Raw genomic sequence first — 15670 nt, 5'->3', positions numbered from 1 at the left:
TATTAGTCTCTTTTCTCAATTTATTGTTAATAAATGATGTAATATGAGCTTGACTTGCTTTGTCCTCAGAAACATTTAGGTTGTTGTCCTCATTATGTTAAGAAGTGTTAAGAAGTCCTAGACTACAGAGCAAGTAGTACACTGGACTCAGGCTGACTTTCTCAAATTGCATGTATGGCTCAAGGAAAATTCTGTTTCTGGATGTAACCAAATCAAAAGCTATACTATATGGTAATAAAACAAAAAACGCTAACCAGAAAAGTCACAGCACACACAGAGTTTAATAGTTTAAGCGCTTTCATTCCGGTAAGGTAGGAACTTCCTCAGAAACAATGTAGCAACCGCCTGCACTCCTTAAAAGGCAACCCCATGAACGCATTTCTGAGGATTATGGGGATGTTGCACAGGGTTATGAAGGCCCACAGCAATCCAAAAGACTACAGGAGAAATGGGGTAAGCAAGGTGGTGATTTTTCAAACTTCCATGACAGTTAAATGGAACAGGGTTTTCATAGGGAAATCACCAGAATTGACAATTCCAGAGACAATGCAAATGATTTCCACTGATCCAAGGACTGACGAGTTAGTACGTGTTTTTGGGGTATGCAAGATTTATAATTTTTCCTCTGTATCTGTTGCCCGTTTTCAGAAAGTTTTTAAGTTTGTTCTGTCAAGCCAACAAAGGTGGTTGACCAATTATCTGAACTGAAATTGTTCACAAGAAAGATTAACTTCCAGTCTACTATGAATTCTGGAGGTGTTGACCCGGTATACAATGGGCTGTGTAGAAGCAGTACTTTGAACCCACCCCTTATGCCACCAGTTTTACTTTTTGAACACCTTTGTGAAGCTAGTATCAGAGAGTGGTGTTCTAGTAAGAGGAGATTATACTATAACCTCAAGTTAAATGAAAGAGACCTGTGGTCTTCCCTCTGTAGCAACAAAAGTATATGTATAATGAAGCCCAACAGGGGGGAGGGGTTGTGTTGATGGATAAATTCTTGTATTCGCCCAAAATGCTGAAATTTCTAAACAATGGTGAATTCTTCATAGAAGTCTCACGCAATGAAATCAATACGGTACTGATCTGAATGTGGAAGACATGTTTATCACCTATGACTTGGATATTAAAACTTGAGAATATTTCACAGTGAGACATCCAAGGATCCCAGAAATTTTTTGGATCCCAATGATACACAAATCCCCCTGTGAATCCCCCTCTTATACTAACCATGGCTTCTGCAGGATCCAAGACTGATCCACTAGCCAAATTTGTGAAATTTAAACTGAAGCATTTTTACAACCATGAGGGGCATTTACTCAAGGACTTTTGGCACTTTCTTGAGACCATGGCTGGGTTACTGTCACTCGTTCTTTGTTATCATACAAAACAAACAGGCAGGTTAGTTCGTTTATATGCTTTATTACATAGAAACACATCAGGATGGATAGCAGCAACATAAAATATAAACAAACTGATTAACTGACAGACTAACACACACATGCATGCTCACATCTCAACAACTCTCTACAAAATGGCAGTCTAGCTTGCTCATGCTATGTATTTATACACATGTGTAACCCGATGGAAAGCTTCTTAAAGTTACATACACACTGATCTATATCATCCGTCTTTAGTGAATTGTCTTACAGTAATAATAACATTTGAATAAGCATCCAATTATACACACACTAAGAAATATAAACACAACATTCATGTCCAAATTGCCATGTATCTAGAACATTGTCTGGAAATGTGACCAGATCTAGTAATGTAGTAGTTAGGACTGGGTTTGGCAACAGGGACAGTCATTGGTGAACAATTTGTTGGAGGACTCTTGGGAATCTTCTCAGGAACAGGGATATTTCCTGGAATGCCCTCTGGAACTGGAACACTGGATGACTCACTCTGAGACCTAGAGTCTTTATCACAGGCAATATGCTGCAATACTTGCTTGGACACCAGTACTAAATGTTTCCAATTCCACCTATATTCAACTCCTTGTGATTCCACACTGTATGATCTCAGCTCTGGATATACACTTTTTACGACTCCAGTCTGATCAAAACCTTTTGCTGTCTGCATCCTCACTATTTCCCCTTCTTGTAATGGTTTGACGGGTTTGCTGGTCTTATCTTAATAGGACTTCTGGGACAAACACCTTTTCATAAGTTGAGCTTTCATTGCTTTGTTGCTCTTAGCACAGGGAACCAACAGATTGCTATTGACTGGTACTGTGCTTCTGGTTTGTCTCGACAAAAGTCTCTGAGCAGGTGAGCCAAGATGTTTATCATGAGGAACATTTCTGAGATTCAGGAGATTTAGAAAAACATCGTTATTTTCTCGCTTCGACTTCTCTAATAACTGTTTCACACTTTGAACTGCATGTTCTGCCAAACCATTTGACTGTGGGTACTCAGGGCTACTTGTATCATGTATAAAGTCCCACTCTTCAGCAAATCTCTTGAAATGCTGGCTTGTAAACTGTGTACCATTGTCAGAAATAACTTTGTGCGGACTACCATGGACTGCAAAATGACGCTTCAACTTAGTAATGACAATACTGGATGCTAGATTAGGAAGTGGGTCAATCTCAAACCAATATGAATAAGAGTCTGCTAACACCAACTACTGTTGACCATTCCATTCGAAAATGTCTGTTACTGGTGTCGATCAAGGTAGCTCAGGAATCTTGGTAAGTTGAAGTGGTTCTTTCTGTTGATGTGGCTTAGTACTATTACATACAAAACAAGATGAAAGTGCTCTGTCAATATTCTTTGACATAGAAGGCCAAAATACTAGTCCTCTCACCCTTCTTTTGATAGAATCAGTTCCGGGGTGGCCATGATGCAAGATGGTAATATACTCTTGTTGCAAGGATTTTGGAACAATCACTTTTGGACCTTTCATGATGATACCACTGTTAAACAAAATCTCATCTCTGTAAGGAAAATAGGGATGCAGGTCATGAGGTAAACAAGATTACTTTAAAGGCTATCCTTGACTGATAAATTGATTGAGCTTCTGAAGAATTGGATCTGAAGCTGTGTGACTTCTAAGCTCATCAAGACGTGTGGAAGAAAAATGTCTCATTTCCATGACTTTAAAATCAAGTTCCTCATTTTCATGCTGTTCAGTGGTATTTCTGGGCGATCTGGATAAAGTGTCAGCAAGATAAAGAAGTTTGCCTTTTATGTTGACAAGATTGAAATTATACTTTTGCAATTTTAACATTGTACATTGCAATCTAGCAGGAGCTGTATGCATAGGTTTTCTCAAAATAGTGAAGAACAGCAGACTAAGAACCAAACAGATGTAATCCACAACTTGAAAACACCAACACCTGTAGCAGTGCACAGCAGAAAAACAATCCAACAACCAGTAAAACTAAAATAAACAATTATTTGTTAAACCAAAATAAAAGAGTTAAGCACTTTTGTTCTTCCCAGAACTTCTTCAGAACTAATTAAACTTCCATTAACAACTTAAAATAGCACCACAATAAAGGTCACATGTTTTAATCTAACAACCAAATATGCATTCTTACAAACCCAAAAATAAAGACAAATTGGAATAAACAAAGATGAACCAGAAAGAACGAGGAGAAGACTTTATTCGTAAAATAAGCGCTTTCATCTCTAGTAACAGAAACTTCAGTAGATAAACCAACACACTAAATGCCCACATTTATATAACTCACAAATCACATGATAGCAATTAAGGCAAAAAATCAGAAATAACTCAAAAAAATCCATGTCTAACATAACTAAAGGCTGTGTCTCTTATAATATAAATATATAAAAATTAGTTACAAAAAATGTTAAAAAATATTAAAAAAACAAACACTTTTAATATTAAAAAAATGTTTATAACAAAGGCAAACATACACTGGCCAATACAGAGGATGGTTTCCAATTCTAAACCAATTGGAGAAATGATATGTAAACCAATCAAATAGCCTATATGAAATAATTGGCCAATGAACAATGATTCATTATGTCCATGCCAAAATATTGCTGTTAATTTCCTTACAAGAAATACACTCTCATCTTATGATGAAACATCTCAGATTTTCTCCAACATTAAAAATCTAATTAGATCTAAAATAAATTGGAAAAAAATGTTAAAAATATCAGAAAATGAGCACTTTTAATACTGGTAAAATGCTTATTGCATGGCAGACATACACTGGTCAATCAAAAAAAAAAAGATTTCTGGTTCTAAATCAGTTAGATGGTCAATATTTAAACCAATCAAATAGCCTATCTGAAACAATTGGCCAATGAACGGTAATCTATTATGTCCATGCCAAAATGTTGCTGCAGTTTCACAAAAAAAAAAGTTCTCCTCTTATAGTGAACTGTCTCAGACTTTCTCCAATATTAAAGTTCTATAACTCATCAACAAGAAAAATCTTAGTACCGAAAAAAGTGAGTAAATTCCATCTCTGAGGCTCGGTTTCTTAAAACCAGTCAAATCACCCCTTTCAAAAATTATCCCAATCAGGAAAATCCTCATAATTCACATTCATAGAATCTTCATCATCTCTCAGCAAAAATAAGTATATGTAACACGATCACAAACCCAATAACGGGACATGATATCCCACAAGGAATACAAATACTTAAATATAATTATAAAAACAAAACAGATATCTATGAGAAGGTATAAAAAAGACTAAAAAACCGAGACATCAAGACTGCCAATGAGCATGATCCTGGTTAAAATAGGACCAATCATGGCCAAAAAAGATGAAAAAAAAATATCTCGGACTAAAGCCTACTGGTAACAGACAACCATACAGTGTCCAGGCTAAACATTGTATACCCTGTTTCAAAAAATAAGAATAATAACAGCTTACAATGACAACATTAAAAAGCAAACATCCAAGCTACCAAAGTCATTGAACAACCAATAAAAGCAATCTTCTCCACACCTTAACTCGAACCATAACTATCTGAATAAGACTAATGACAAACAATATGGACTCAGCAATAAGACAATCCCATTAAAAAAATACACTAATAACGCCCAACAACAGCAAAAAGCACAAAATGAATAATACTAAAAGGAAAAATAAATAAAATTAACCTAAACAAAAATGAAAACATGATTGTGTATAATACAGGCCGAGAACTGTCGGAAACACTAAACAAAATGGTCCTCATCCATAAAGCCAAAAAGGAGCCAAAAAGGCTCCAAGAACTACAAAGACATGGAAACATAATGATCATATTAACAAACCAAAACTAAGATCATGCAATTCAAAACCAGATTAACAGGTCCATACAAAATTTAGTTAATATATAAATACAGAACCATCTCAAACCATGGTAATAGACAAGCTACACAAGAAAAAACAAAAGAACCACAAAAATCAACCATAATCAGAACCTAATAACAATCTACAACATCAACAAATAAAATAAATTAATGAAAAAGACAAAAACCCAAAATACAGTATAATAATGAAATTAACCCAAATGAATGCCACAAAAAATAAATAAGAAATAGAAGAAATAAAGAATAACAAATAAGAATAGATAAAGATACAAAACCAATCACAGCCACAAATATATGAACACAAATGACAGTGGACAGAAAATGTTTACTTCTACCAATAGCTTAGACAGTCATAATATTTTAGATTGTTTTTACAATAACTGGAGGGTTATTACATTAGACCCCAGTTAAAAGAAAAACTGGGTGATAGACCCTGCCATGTGTTTAGAAAGAATAAGACTCTTAAAAGCTACATAAAGTCAAATAAGGAAGAAGAAAGAGATGGGAGAAATAACAGATCAAACACTAGGAACTTTAAAATGTGGGCATTGTGCCACTGTTCATATATTTGTACAGATAGTAATTTTAATATAAGGGGTACCAATTATAAAATCAAGGGGTGGTATTTGTGTAACACAAAACGTGTTATATCTTGCTCAGTGGCAGGAGTGTGCTGCTTACTATGTTGGGAAAACCTCCAGGTGTCTTAAAGAAAGAATATATGAGCATTTACAAGATATTACAAAACAAAAAAGTACACACGCATTGTATAAGTACATTACCACTTTTTCAACCCACAAGTTTAAGTTTTTAATTATTGAGCAAGTAAAACCTGAACCTCAGGGTCAGATTATTTCCAAACACCTTAATTCCTGTGAACTTAAATGGCAATTAAGGCTGGGTGCTACCCAGTATCCAGGGTTGAATGAAATATGATTGTGGCAATTAAGAATAGCTACCATGGAAGATACCCAGTCAGTAGGGGAACCCAGTCACTGGAAGGTATCATCTGAAGAAACCACATGTCAGGGAGGATAGAAGAACCTACTGGATAAACTACACCTTGCTGCACCATTTTGTCTTGCTGGTTTTGTTTTTTTATTCTGCATAGTGACTGACTTTCTGGGGTGACTGGAACTTTCCTGGCTGGTCTGACAACTAAGGGGAGTACACAGCATAGAGTTTGCAGAGTTTGCCATTGCTGTCATTGCAAAATCATTAAAAAGAAAAAGAAATAGAAAGAAAAAGTGTTGTCATATATTAGAAACACAAAAATGCTTCTAAGTGAATATGGAAACAGCAACACATATTTATCGAATTGTATTTAAGCGATTCGATGAATATGTCATAGGGCAAGGAGGTAGTTGACCAACTTCACTGAGTTGCCCTTTCCTTCCCTATAGTGCAATCTCGGAGTTGGTATATTTATTTAGGGGGGGTGTGTGGGGCAGAAACCCCCCATGTTGGGGATAGTGGGGGGGTGAAGTCCCCCCCCACCTGTTTATGATGTTAAATTATTTTTTTTAGCGAACAGCCGCATAAGTCTTTTAAGCTTACGTAGTGGACTTCCTTATTAAATGAAAGTAGTCCCATTTTCAAACCATCTCTGAGGCTTAATAATGAGTGTACATGCCTTTTGACTATGTAAAATTGCAAGTCATAGCGGTTCCCAGCAGAGTAACACGAAAACACTATGGAACCTTCAGTCTAAATTTCTACACCACCATAAGCAACAAACTTTGCACACTTTGCCAAACCAAGCTTCTCACCAGCACATACTCTAGCAAATGTTTCTGCTGACATAACATTACAATTTGATCTTATATTAGCTTTGAGCTCTGTGGGTCTCCCATTAATCCAAACAGCACAAAATACTTCATTCTTTACCCACAAATCTACTGCATTGACTGTTTCTTTAACAACAGACACCCCATGAACATAAAAAGTAGGGTCACAGCTTTCTAATTGATCAACTTGTCTCTTTGAATGTTCTCTTTTAATAAAAGAATGTGTCCTGTTTGATTTACAAAACCTTTTGAAATGATTCCACTTATTGCATTTGTGGCACTGCTGACTAAAAGCTAAGCACGTTTCTCTTTTGGGCTCATGACTTCCACCATGGTTACAACAATTGACAATGAAGCTAGAAAAAGGCGCATTCTTTGATTTTGCTGAATCACTCTTATGCTTTACTGATACTGTGCATGCTCTGGAATTTGCTAGAAAGCTAAGGGGTTTTCCAGGAAGTGTTACAGGACCTGCATCAGCTCCATGTGCTTGGGCCTGTTTCTTTTAACCACATGCTGCATACTATCAGCATTTGCTTTAGAAGATAGTGGAAGCATGCATTTCTCATTTGTGAGCATATATGTGTGCTTTCCTGTGAACTCATGTATTTGACAAATCTCTATGGCCTTATTCAAAATTAAATCACTGTCTCAAATCAAAATCTTTCTCACAGCATTATCTTTAATACCACATGCAAGTCTGCCTTTTATCAACTCATCCCTTAAATCACCAAATCTACACGTTTTAGCTCTGTTTCTCAAGTCAGTTATATATGCTGCAAAAGTTTCACTAGGCTTTTGATCCCTTGTGCAAAATAAGTGCCTTTCCATTGTAACATTCATTTGGGGGATACACATTTCTCTAAATTTACATTTTAAGCACTCGGGGCCTTCCCTTGTTTCATCTGGTACCACTATATGGCAGTCTTCCCCCTCCCCTGCATACACAGCAGATGCATACACAAATTAACACTCTCTTTTTATGGCTTCTGAACCAGCTAAATTAAGTAGAATACATGCCTTTGTATGTGCATATTTGTCAGCAAATGCAGCTTGTATGAAAATATTGTACTCTTTCTCAAACACTCTCCAATTCTCTGCAATATTATTATCAATACAAGTGGAGTTGGTTTGAAAAAGCCTTCTGCCATGCCAACAAATTATGCTTAAACACACTGCAAAATGGCCCTTGTAATTACATATGACTATGCACACACACCAGGTACTTGAAATAACATTCTAATGCAGAATGAACTCTTCAAAATACTGTACTTTGTGAAATATGATTTGAAATGGCTATAGTTTGCAAAATAACTGTACTGTAATGCTGCACAAACTTGCGAACACTTGGTACACTTCGGATATTTCAAATTGCTTTAATTAATTCAAAAAGGTAGCACATAGTGAAAAATGTATTAGTTTTCCTTGTTTTATACATTTTATGCGATTTGGACATTGTTTCAAACATTTTCGTAACTAATTTGAATATTTTTATCAATATGTCACAGTTTCAGATATTTTGTTTAACTAGAAATTCATTTTGAGCATTCTGAATGCTTTGTTTTATTTTCTTTGAGTAAGAAATCATTTAAGCAAGTTTTAGTACCTGGAATTCATTTCTGACCTGTTTTGTAAGTCATACGTGCAGTGGGGATGATCCATTCCTCTCTATTCTCCAACATTAACTGAGTGCCTTTGGTCTTGATTCTGGATCCCATTCTGACACCATGTCACTTGTCCTCTGTTATCATGCAAGACAAACACGCAGGGTAGTTTGTTTATATGCTTTGCTACATAGAAACACATCAGAATGGATAGCAGCACATAAAATATAAATGAACTGATTAACTGACAGACTAACACATACATACATGCTCATATCTCAAAAGCTCTCTACAAAATGGCAGTCTAGCTTGCACGTGCTCAGTAGTTATACACATGTGCAAGCCCATGGAAAGCTTCTTAAAGGTACGTACACACTCTGATCTGCAGTTACCATATTTATCTGAGGGATTATTTGTGACCATTGACGTTAAGGACCTTTTCTCTCTTATCCCTCACAACCAGGGACTCAAATGTTTTTTGGAATCCAAAATGAAGGGCTCAGACCTGAGTAGAAATGATATAAGCCTGGTCTACCAGTGTATGGAAACAGTCTTGACCAACAATTTCTTCTACTTTTAAGGTGGGTATTATAAACAGCACAATGGTTTTGCAATGAGGGCAGTTTCAGCCCCCATTTTCACCATTATGGTATTATAGAACTGGGAAACCAATGTGTTTAATTCCCCACTGTTCATTTATGTGGAAAGGTATCTTAGAATGTGGATGATATACTCATTCTGTGGAAAGGAAATGTTGAGGAACTTTTGTTTTTTGTTATATTTTTAAACCAGTCAACCAACTTCCTTCAGTTCAACCATCTATGTCATAATGACTTAATTAATTTCTTGGACATCACTATCTACAAGAAAGAGGATGAATGTAATTACAAGTCTAACATTTATAGAAAACCAACATATTCCAATGCCTATTTACATTTTGACAGCCACCACCCCCTTTGGCAGAAAAAGAACTTGGTCAGTGGGCAACTAATAAGGCTGAGTAGGGTAGTGACTGATGACCAGATTTTCCAGGAGGAGGTGGCTTTTATGATTAACCTTTTCACTGAATGTGGTTATCCATCTGTGTTGATGGACAATATCTACCAATGGGTCTGTAGACACAGAAACACAAAATATGGAGTACTTTTAAAGTTGTTCACAGGTATCAGAGAACAAAGAGCATTCAGTCAAGCATGAGAAAGTTTCTGTAGTGGAACTTTGTAGAAACTTCTCCAGTTTAAAACAAATTATTAACAACCAATACAATCTTTAGAACTTCTGGGATGCTTGATCAGGTTGGGATGCAACCCAGATTTATTTACAAAAATAGTAAGAACCAAGACTCCTTTTAGAAAATAACAGTGATGCTGAAAATGTTGTGGTTAGGGATGCTGGCATGAAACACTGTGGAACTTTCAAACAATGTAGATTTATTTTACAGGGCACACAATACATGGTGGCAGGTCACCCCAAACTGCTAACAGTCAGAGGGAACTGTGAAATGAAAGGGGTTGTATACATAGCTTTTTGCTCCTCATTCTCCATGCGTTCTATATTGGCATAACCATCAGCCCATTGAGAAAAAGGATTTACCAGCATAATCATGCCATCAAAAAGGCACACAACTTCAGTGGCTTGTATAAGCATTCCATTAAATGTATGGACTTTCTCAGTTAGAGCGTCCGCTGTGTGACAACATGCATGAATGGGCGTTCCTTCGTTGAAGGTTGTGCGTTAGGCCTGGCAAGCCAGCACGTAAAACTCTACTGCCAATCATTAGCAGACCGGAGTTCCGCTGTGGTGACCCCTAACCGGGAAAAGCCGAAAGACACACACACACTTTAAAAAGTTTTAAATTTTCTATGCTTGAGAAGGTTCCAGTGCCTACTAGAGGTGGGGATTAGGAATTGCATCTAGAACAATGTGAACTATTTTGGAAGCTGCTTATGAATGCAGGGACATCCTCTGGATTTAATGACTTTGTTTCTGTAAAATCCCATTTTAAGAATTAAGGCAGCTAGTATTTAACAAGATTCCTGGCATTTTATTAAATTTAAATAAGGTTTCACAAAGTATTAAGCTTTACATGAATCAGTGTTGATGCATATTTCGACCTTACCTCTGAAGTGTACTCCTTGAAGTTCCACATTGAAAGGTTCTGTTACACATTTAGTGTTAGGGAATTTTTAACTGATGTTCATGGTAAATAGAAATAAATCATTATTAATTCATTAGAAGATCTTTTTAATAAGTAAAACCAGTATATTTTAACCATCCTATGACCTTCCTGGTTGAAGTTGTTAGTAAGTCATTAGTACGTGTTCTACATTTTACCCATTTGTTTCATATTATGAAGGCATTTAGCATTTTAAATTTTACACTTTATACATGAGTATGTTATATATAATAATTGTAATATTTTCCATTTATTGGGCTTTGTTTTTAAATGTTTTCTTAGCATTATTTCTTTATTTTACAATAACAAATTATGTGTGTTTAGTTTTTGTAATGTTTGGCACCTTTAAGGCTTTTTAAGGAAAACAGGAAGTTGCTACATTGTTTCTCAGGAAGTTCCTGCTTTACTGGAATGAAACTGCTCAAACTATTAAACTCTCTGTGTGCTGTGAATTTTCTGGTCAGCGTTTTTTTGTTTTGTTTAAGTGTTGGAGTATGCTGGGTTGTGGTGTTTTTGGTAAGAAGCAAACTAGAAGCAGACTAATGCTGGCTAGAGAGGAGAAATACACACATCCATCAAGCATGTTTTTGGTATAAATATCTTGCTGTGTGGTTTGACACTAGTCTAATCTTCAAGCATCATATAGGAGGACTTGTTGATGAGGTGCTAAAATCAACAGCCATGTTATTTAGCAATAAGCAAACCCTTAAAATAAACAGGTTAATGGCCTGGATAGAGAAGACCAATACAATATATCGAGCAGGTTTCTTGTTGTAAATATCTTGGTGTATGTTTTGACACTAGTCTAATCTTCAACCATCATTTAGGAACACTAGTTGAAAAGGTGCTAAACAGTTGAAGGTCTGCTGCAAGTTTATAAAGTTCCTAGTATCTGAGGCTAGACATGCAGTCACAGCTAATGTGTTAATTTTTATTTGGCGTATTCACTATCTTTGCCAATAAAATCATCCTACAATATTCAACTTCTCCTAAGTTTACTAAATGGAATATGTCATTTAATTTCCACATGACATCTACCAACTGTAATGTACCTCACTTCGGAACACATTCACATTTAAATTGTTGCATTTACAAAATTGTTTCTTCCCAACTGTCATATAGCCTGAAAAAACTACTTGTCATGTACAGCTTATACTACAGTTATTGTTGTATTATTTATGCCTGCATTGTTATATTCTTTGTGCATTTATTTGTTTATTGCAACCTGGAGTGAGTCTGCAATAATTTTTGCTAAATCAGTGCTCTACTCTAGTAAATAAATGCATGAACAGCACTATCCAATGAGATCTGCAGATCAGAGAGACATAAAATCAAGATAACCTTCTAATAATCTAGCAACTGCAGAAAAAGTCTTTAGGAAGGCTGCACCAGCTGGTTGGAATAATTTGGCAGTATATAGCCACTTCTCAAAAAGCAAAAAGAACCATCTCAGAATCTACAGAAGGCAGTTTATTATAAAATTATACAAAGGCTATAAACAAACAACAAGCGTTCACACAAAGTGCTTTTTCATGTTGTTCTGAGCAGGCTCTTTTTGCTTTTCAGGTTGTAACCTGCCAAAGATACCTAAGTACTTTCTTTATATCCACTTTTCTAGAGCTTATTAACAGTAGTCAGGAAAATTACTTTTTTCAGAAATTACACATTTTAGTTTTGAAGCATCGGGACTTGCATCTCTGAGTGTCACACTTCATGTAGGGAGCCATATGACTATAGCTCTCCAGTCCAGATTCCAGCAAGGCACACTCTTCCAGAATGAGGTAGAATATGTCCTTGACACAGAATTTGTCATTGTGTCAGAAGACACCCCCACCCATTCAGTAGACTGCTCATTTTCTTCAGTGCAATCCCTCAACCAAGTACTGTATTCCTTAATTCTTTTCATCTTGGCATGAACAAGTGTGGAATAGTAACAGAAGCCTAGAAATTAATTTATAAATGGACATGATGATGCACCAGAAACAGACATACAGACAGACAGGAACAAAGCAAATTATAAACACATAATCAGAAGAAGAAAATGTTGGTTGTAGTGAAAAAGAGAATGACAATTGCAACATAATTCTTGCACTGAAGAAATTACAAAGTTAATTCTGTATTAATGCCTGTGTTACTTGCTGTGCTATCAAGTGGAATAGCTAACCTCAAAAATAAAATATGTGATAGGAAGAAAGGAAACTGATATTAAAAATACTGTACTTTTGATACAATGCTGACACTGTCTGCAAGTTTTTATAAATTGCTAGAAATTATATTATACTTTCCTACTGTTGGGGTATATTCTAGAACTTCTTTTAAAATACTGTCATTTTTTTATTTAATTGGAATTACAATATTTCCAGAATTTTGCACCAAATCTCAAATGTTACCTTTATTGTTATATATTTTAGATGACTTCTCAAAATACTGCATTTTATTATACTTTTTAGAGCTAACTTATGTAATTCAGAATCTGTTTAGTCAAATTAAAAAGCTAGTAGCTAATTAAAATATGATTTAAAGAGATAATATTTGTGAATTAGGGGTATATATTCCATACCTAAGAAGAAATAAGCAACAGCGAGAGGCAGCAGTGTAAGAAAAGTTAGTGGGCTCCCAAAGGAAAGTGCATATTCCAGAGTGAGATAAGCAACACCCAACACGAGGGAGTACAGGCAGGTGAGAGAGGTATAGAGACAGAACATGATGAAATACCGCAGATTCCTCTTTCCGATGCAGTTGCCAGTAAATAAGCAATGATGGTCACGTTTCCAGATTACCTTACTGCACAGCTTGCAAAAGTGGGTCGCTTTTATTAGCTGGTTATCCACTCCATCTGCTTGATCTGTAGCCTTCTTGTCAAAAGTACTGTCTTGCACACATTCTGAGGGGTTCAGAATGGTTAGGATATAGTTCCCCATTGTATTGGTGGCCAGGAAGAGAAACAGCACACCGTGGAAGAGTGTAAAAGGAGGGATGCTTGTAGAGGGATACCCAAAGATTGCAGGGATGAAGAGGAAAAGCTGGAGTGCAAATGTCACAGCAGCACCACAAAGAAAGTAAGCTGGGGCAACAATATTAAGGAGCTTCAGCATCCTTCAGCAGAGTCCTGCAAAACAGCAGAATAAAGCAAGAAAAAACAAGTTAGTATCTAGTGGAAGTAGAAACTAAAGTATGACTTTTTAATAGACCAGTTACAAGCTTGTGGTAGCTCTTCTGTCACTCTTATGGTAAATATTCTCACTTATGCAAAGCAATTAGCTAACTTTACATACAAAAGACATTCTTTTTCCTGTTGGTTTGTTGGCATATATTTCACACTTTGTTGTACTGTCTTAAATACTTTTAACTGCAAAACAAAGTAGCTGTCTCATTTACCTTAGAGTCCTGAAATATGTTTACTTATAGAGACATGGCTTTCTACTCCACTCTGTGACTGTCATCAGGTTGATTCAAGGAGCAGTCATTTTCAGATACAGAGCCAGACTTCATAGTTTTTCCTATCCTAAGGTATAACATTTCTGTGCTAATCCATACTATGAAAAGTATAAAATGTTCATGGTCTCCACCTTCTCAGGTTCTCCTGATAAATGGTACATTTGCAGATGGAACAACCTGAGAAAAAATGGTGGCCTTCTGGACACTCGGTTCCAGACCTCACTTGTCTTGTGAATTATTAAAAACTATAAAGGTGGCACCTATTCTGACAGACCAATATTTCGTCACATTTCTCCCTTCTCAGATATCTCCTTTTCTAACACTTTGTAAAACACACATCTGTTTCTCTGGAAGAAAGCAGTGGTTGTCTGTGAAACAAAAGACATTCCTCTAGGCAGATGAGGATGCAACACTGCTCTTCCACTTGGTTCAGTCCCCCTCCTTCCCTTCCAGTGTTTCTTGTACTACTGTTATAGATGTTCAACACTAGATCACTGTGGCAGCAGCCTAAGCTGTATGGGTCCTACCCCCACTGATACCAGACAGCTGTTCAAAGCTAAAGGGCACCTTTTACACATTCTGTCAGGAGCTTTATATAAAACAACAGTTAGAGGTGAAAAGCTCAGAGCTTTCTTGCTATTGAACTGTGCTCCTTCAGCAGGTGCAGTGGAACATTTGGTCAGCTAGTGATTCTTCAGGTCTGAGCAAATAAGTCTCTCTTTGCAGAAAACCTTGCACTAAATTTCTTTTTCTGTGGAAAATATGTGAACTTTTGTCTTGTAAAAGTATGCATTCTTTTGCTGAGAAACTTATTTTCCTTTAGGACTGTCACTTGTCAGGGGAAGTGTGCGTGAATGTCATATTTTTAACTTTTTTCCTACAGGTTGTATAGGTTATATGTAATAGGGACAGGACTTATGCTGACTGTCAGAGTTTTCTCTTACATGAACCTGCTTTTGACTGCTTTAAAACTTTATTAACTCCTTCATGCTTCTCTACCCATCTTTAGTGCTTCGTCCTGTGTTGATCCTATGGATCAGTTACCAGTCTCCTTGGTTGTTCTTTCCTTTTCCTGTTCACAAAACAAAAGAAGTCTTTGAGTATCATGCCGGTTCTATTTGTGCCACAGCCACTGATGGATGACTCTGCCCTGTCCAGTCTTGGCGTCACAGGGCACTCATCTTTTTTCCCCATTCTGTGTAGTGTAACACCTACAGGCAATAACAACCAGGGGATAAACACATCCTCTGTGGCTGTAAAGATACCTTGCATTGGCAAGGGAGAGAAACCCGTTTCAGTCTTGGTGGGGCTAGTGTTTTACCTAATAGCCAAGATAAGCAGCCTGGGTACCAGGAGAGTGTGCCTACTTTGGGTTGGGCCTG

The 15670-nt window shown here is 36.5% G+C and overlaps 1 protein-coding gene across 1 annotated transcript in view; it reads right to left on the bottom strand.

The window, feature by feature from the left end:
- Positions 1 to 13954, bottom strand: part of LOC122804197 (palmitoyltransferase ZDHHC22-like) — a 32947-nt gene extending 18993 nt beyond the window's left edge. Inside the window, exon 1 of the mRNA XM_044073893.1 lies at positions 13411 to 13954. Coding sequence (XP_043929828.1) covers positions 13411 to 13945 — 535 coding nt within the window. The 5' untranslated portion in view covers positions 13946 to 13954. The remainder of the gene's footprint in view (positions 1 to 13410) is intronic.
- Between the last annotated feature and the right edge of the window lie 1716 nt (positions 13955 to 15670).

This window comes from Protopterus annectens, chromosome 6.part0, assembly GCF_019279795.1.
Source record: "Protopterus annectens isolate FY-2018-M chromosome 6.part0, PAN1.0, whole genome shotgun sequence".
Taxonomy (NCBI): domain Eukaryota; kingdom Metazoa; phylum Chordata; order Ceratodontiformes; family Protopteridae; genus Protopterus; species Protopterus annectens.
The sequence above is the reverse complement of the archived record's forward strand: the minus strand, read 5'-3'. Positions and strand labels throughout refer to the sequence as shown.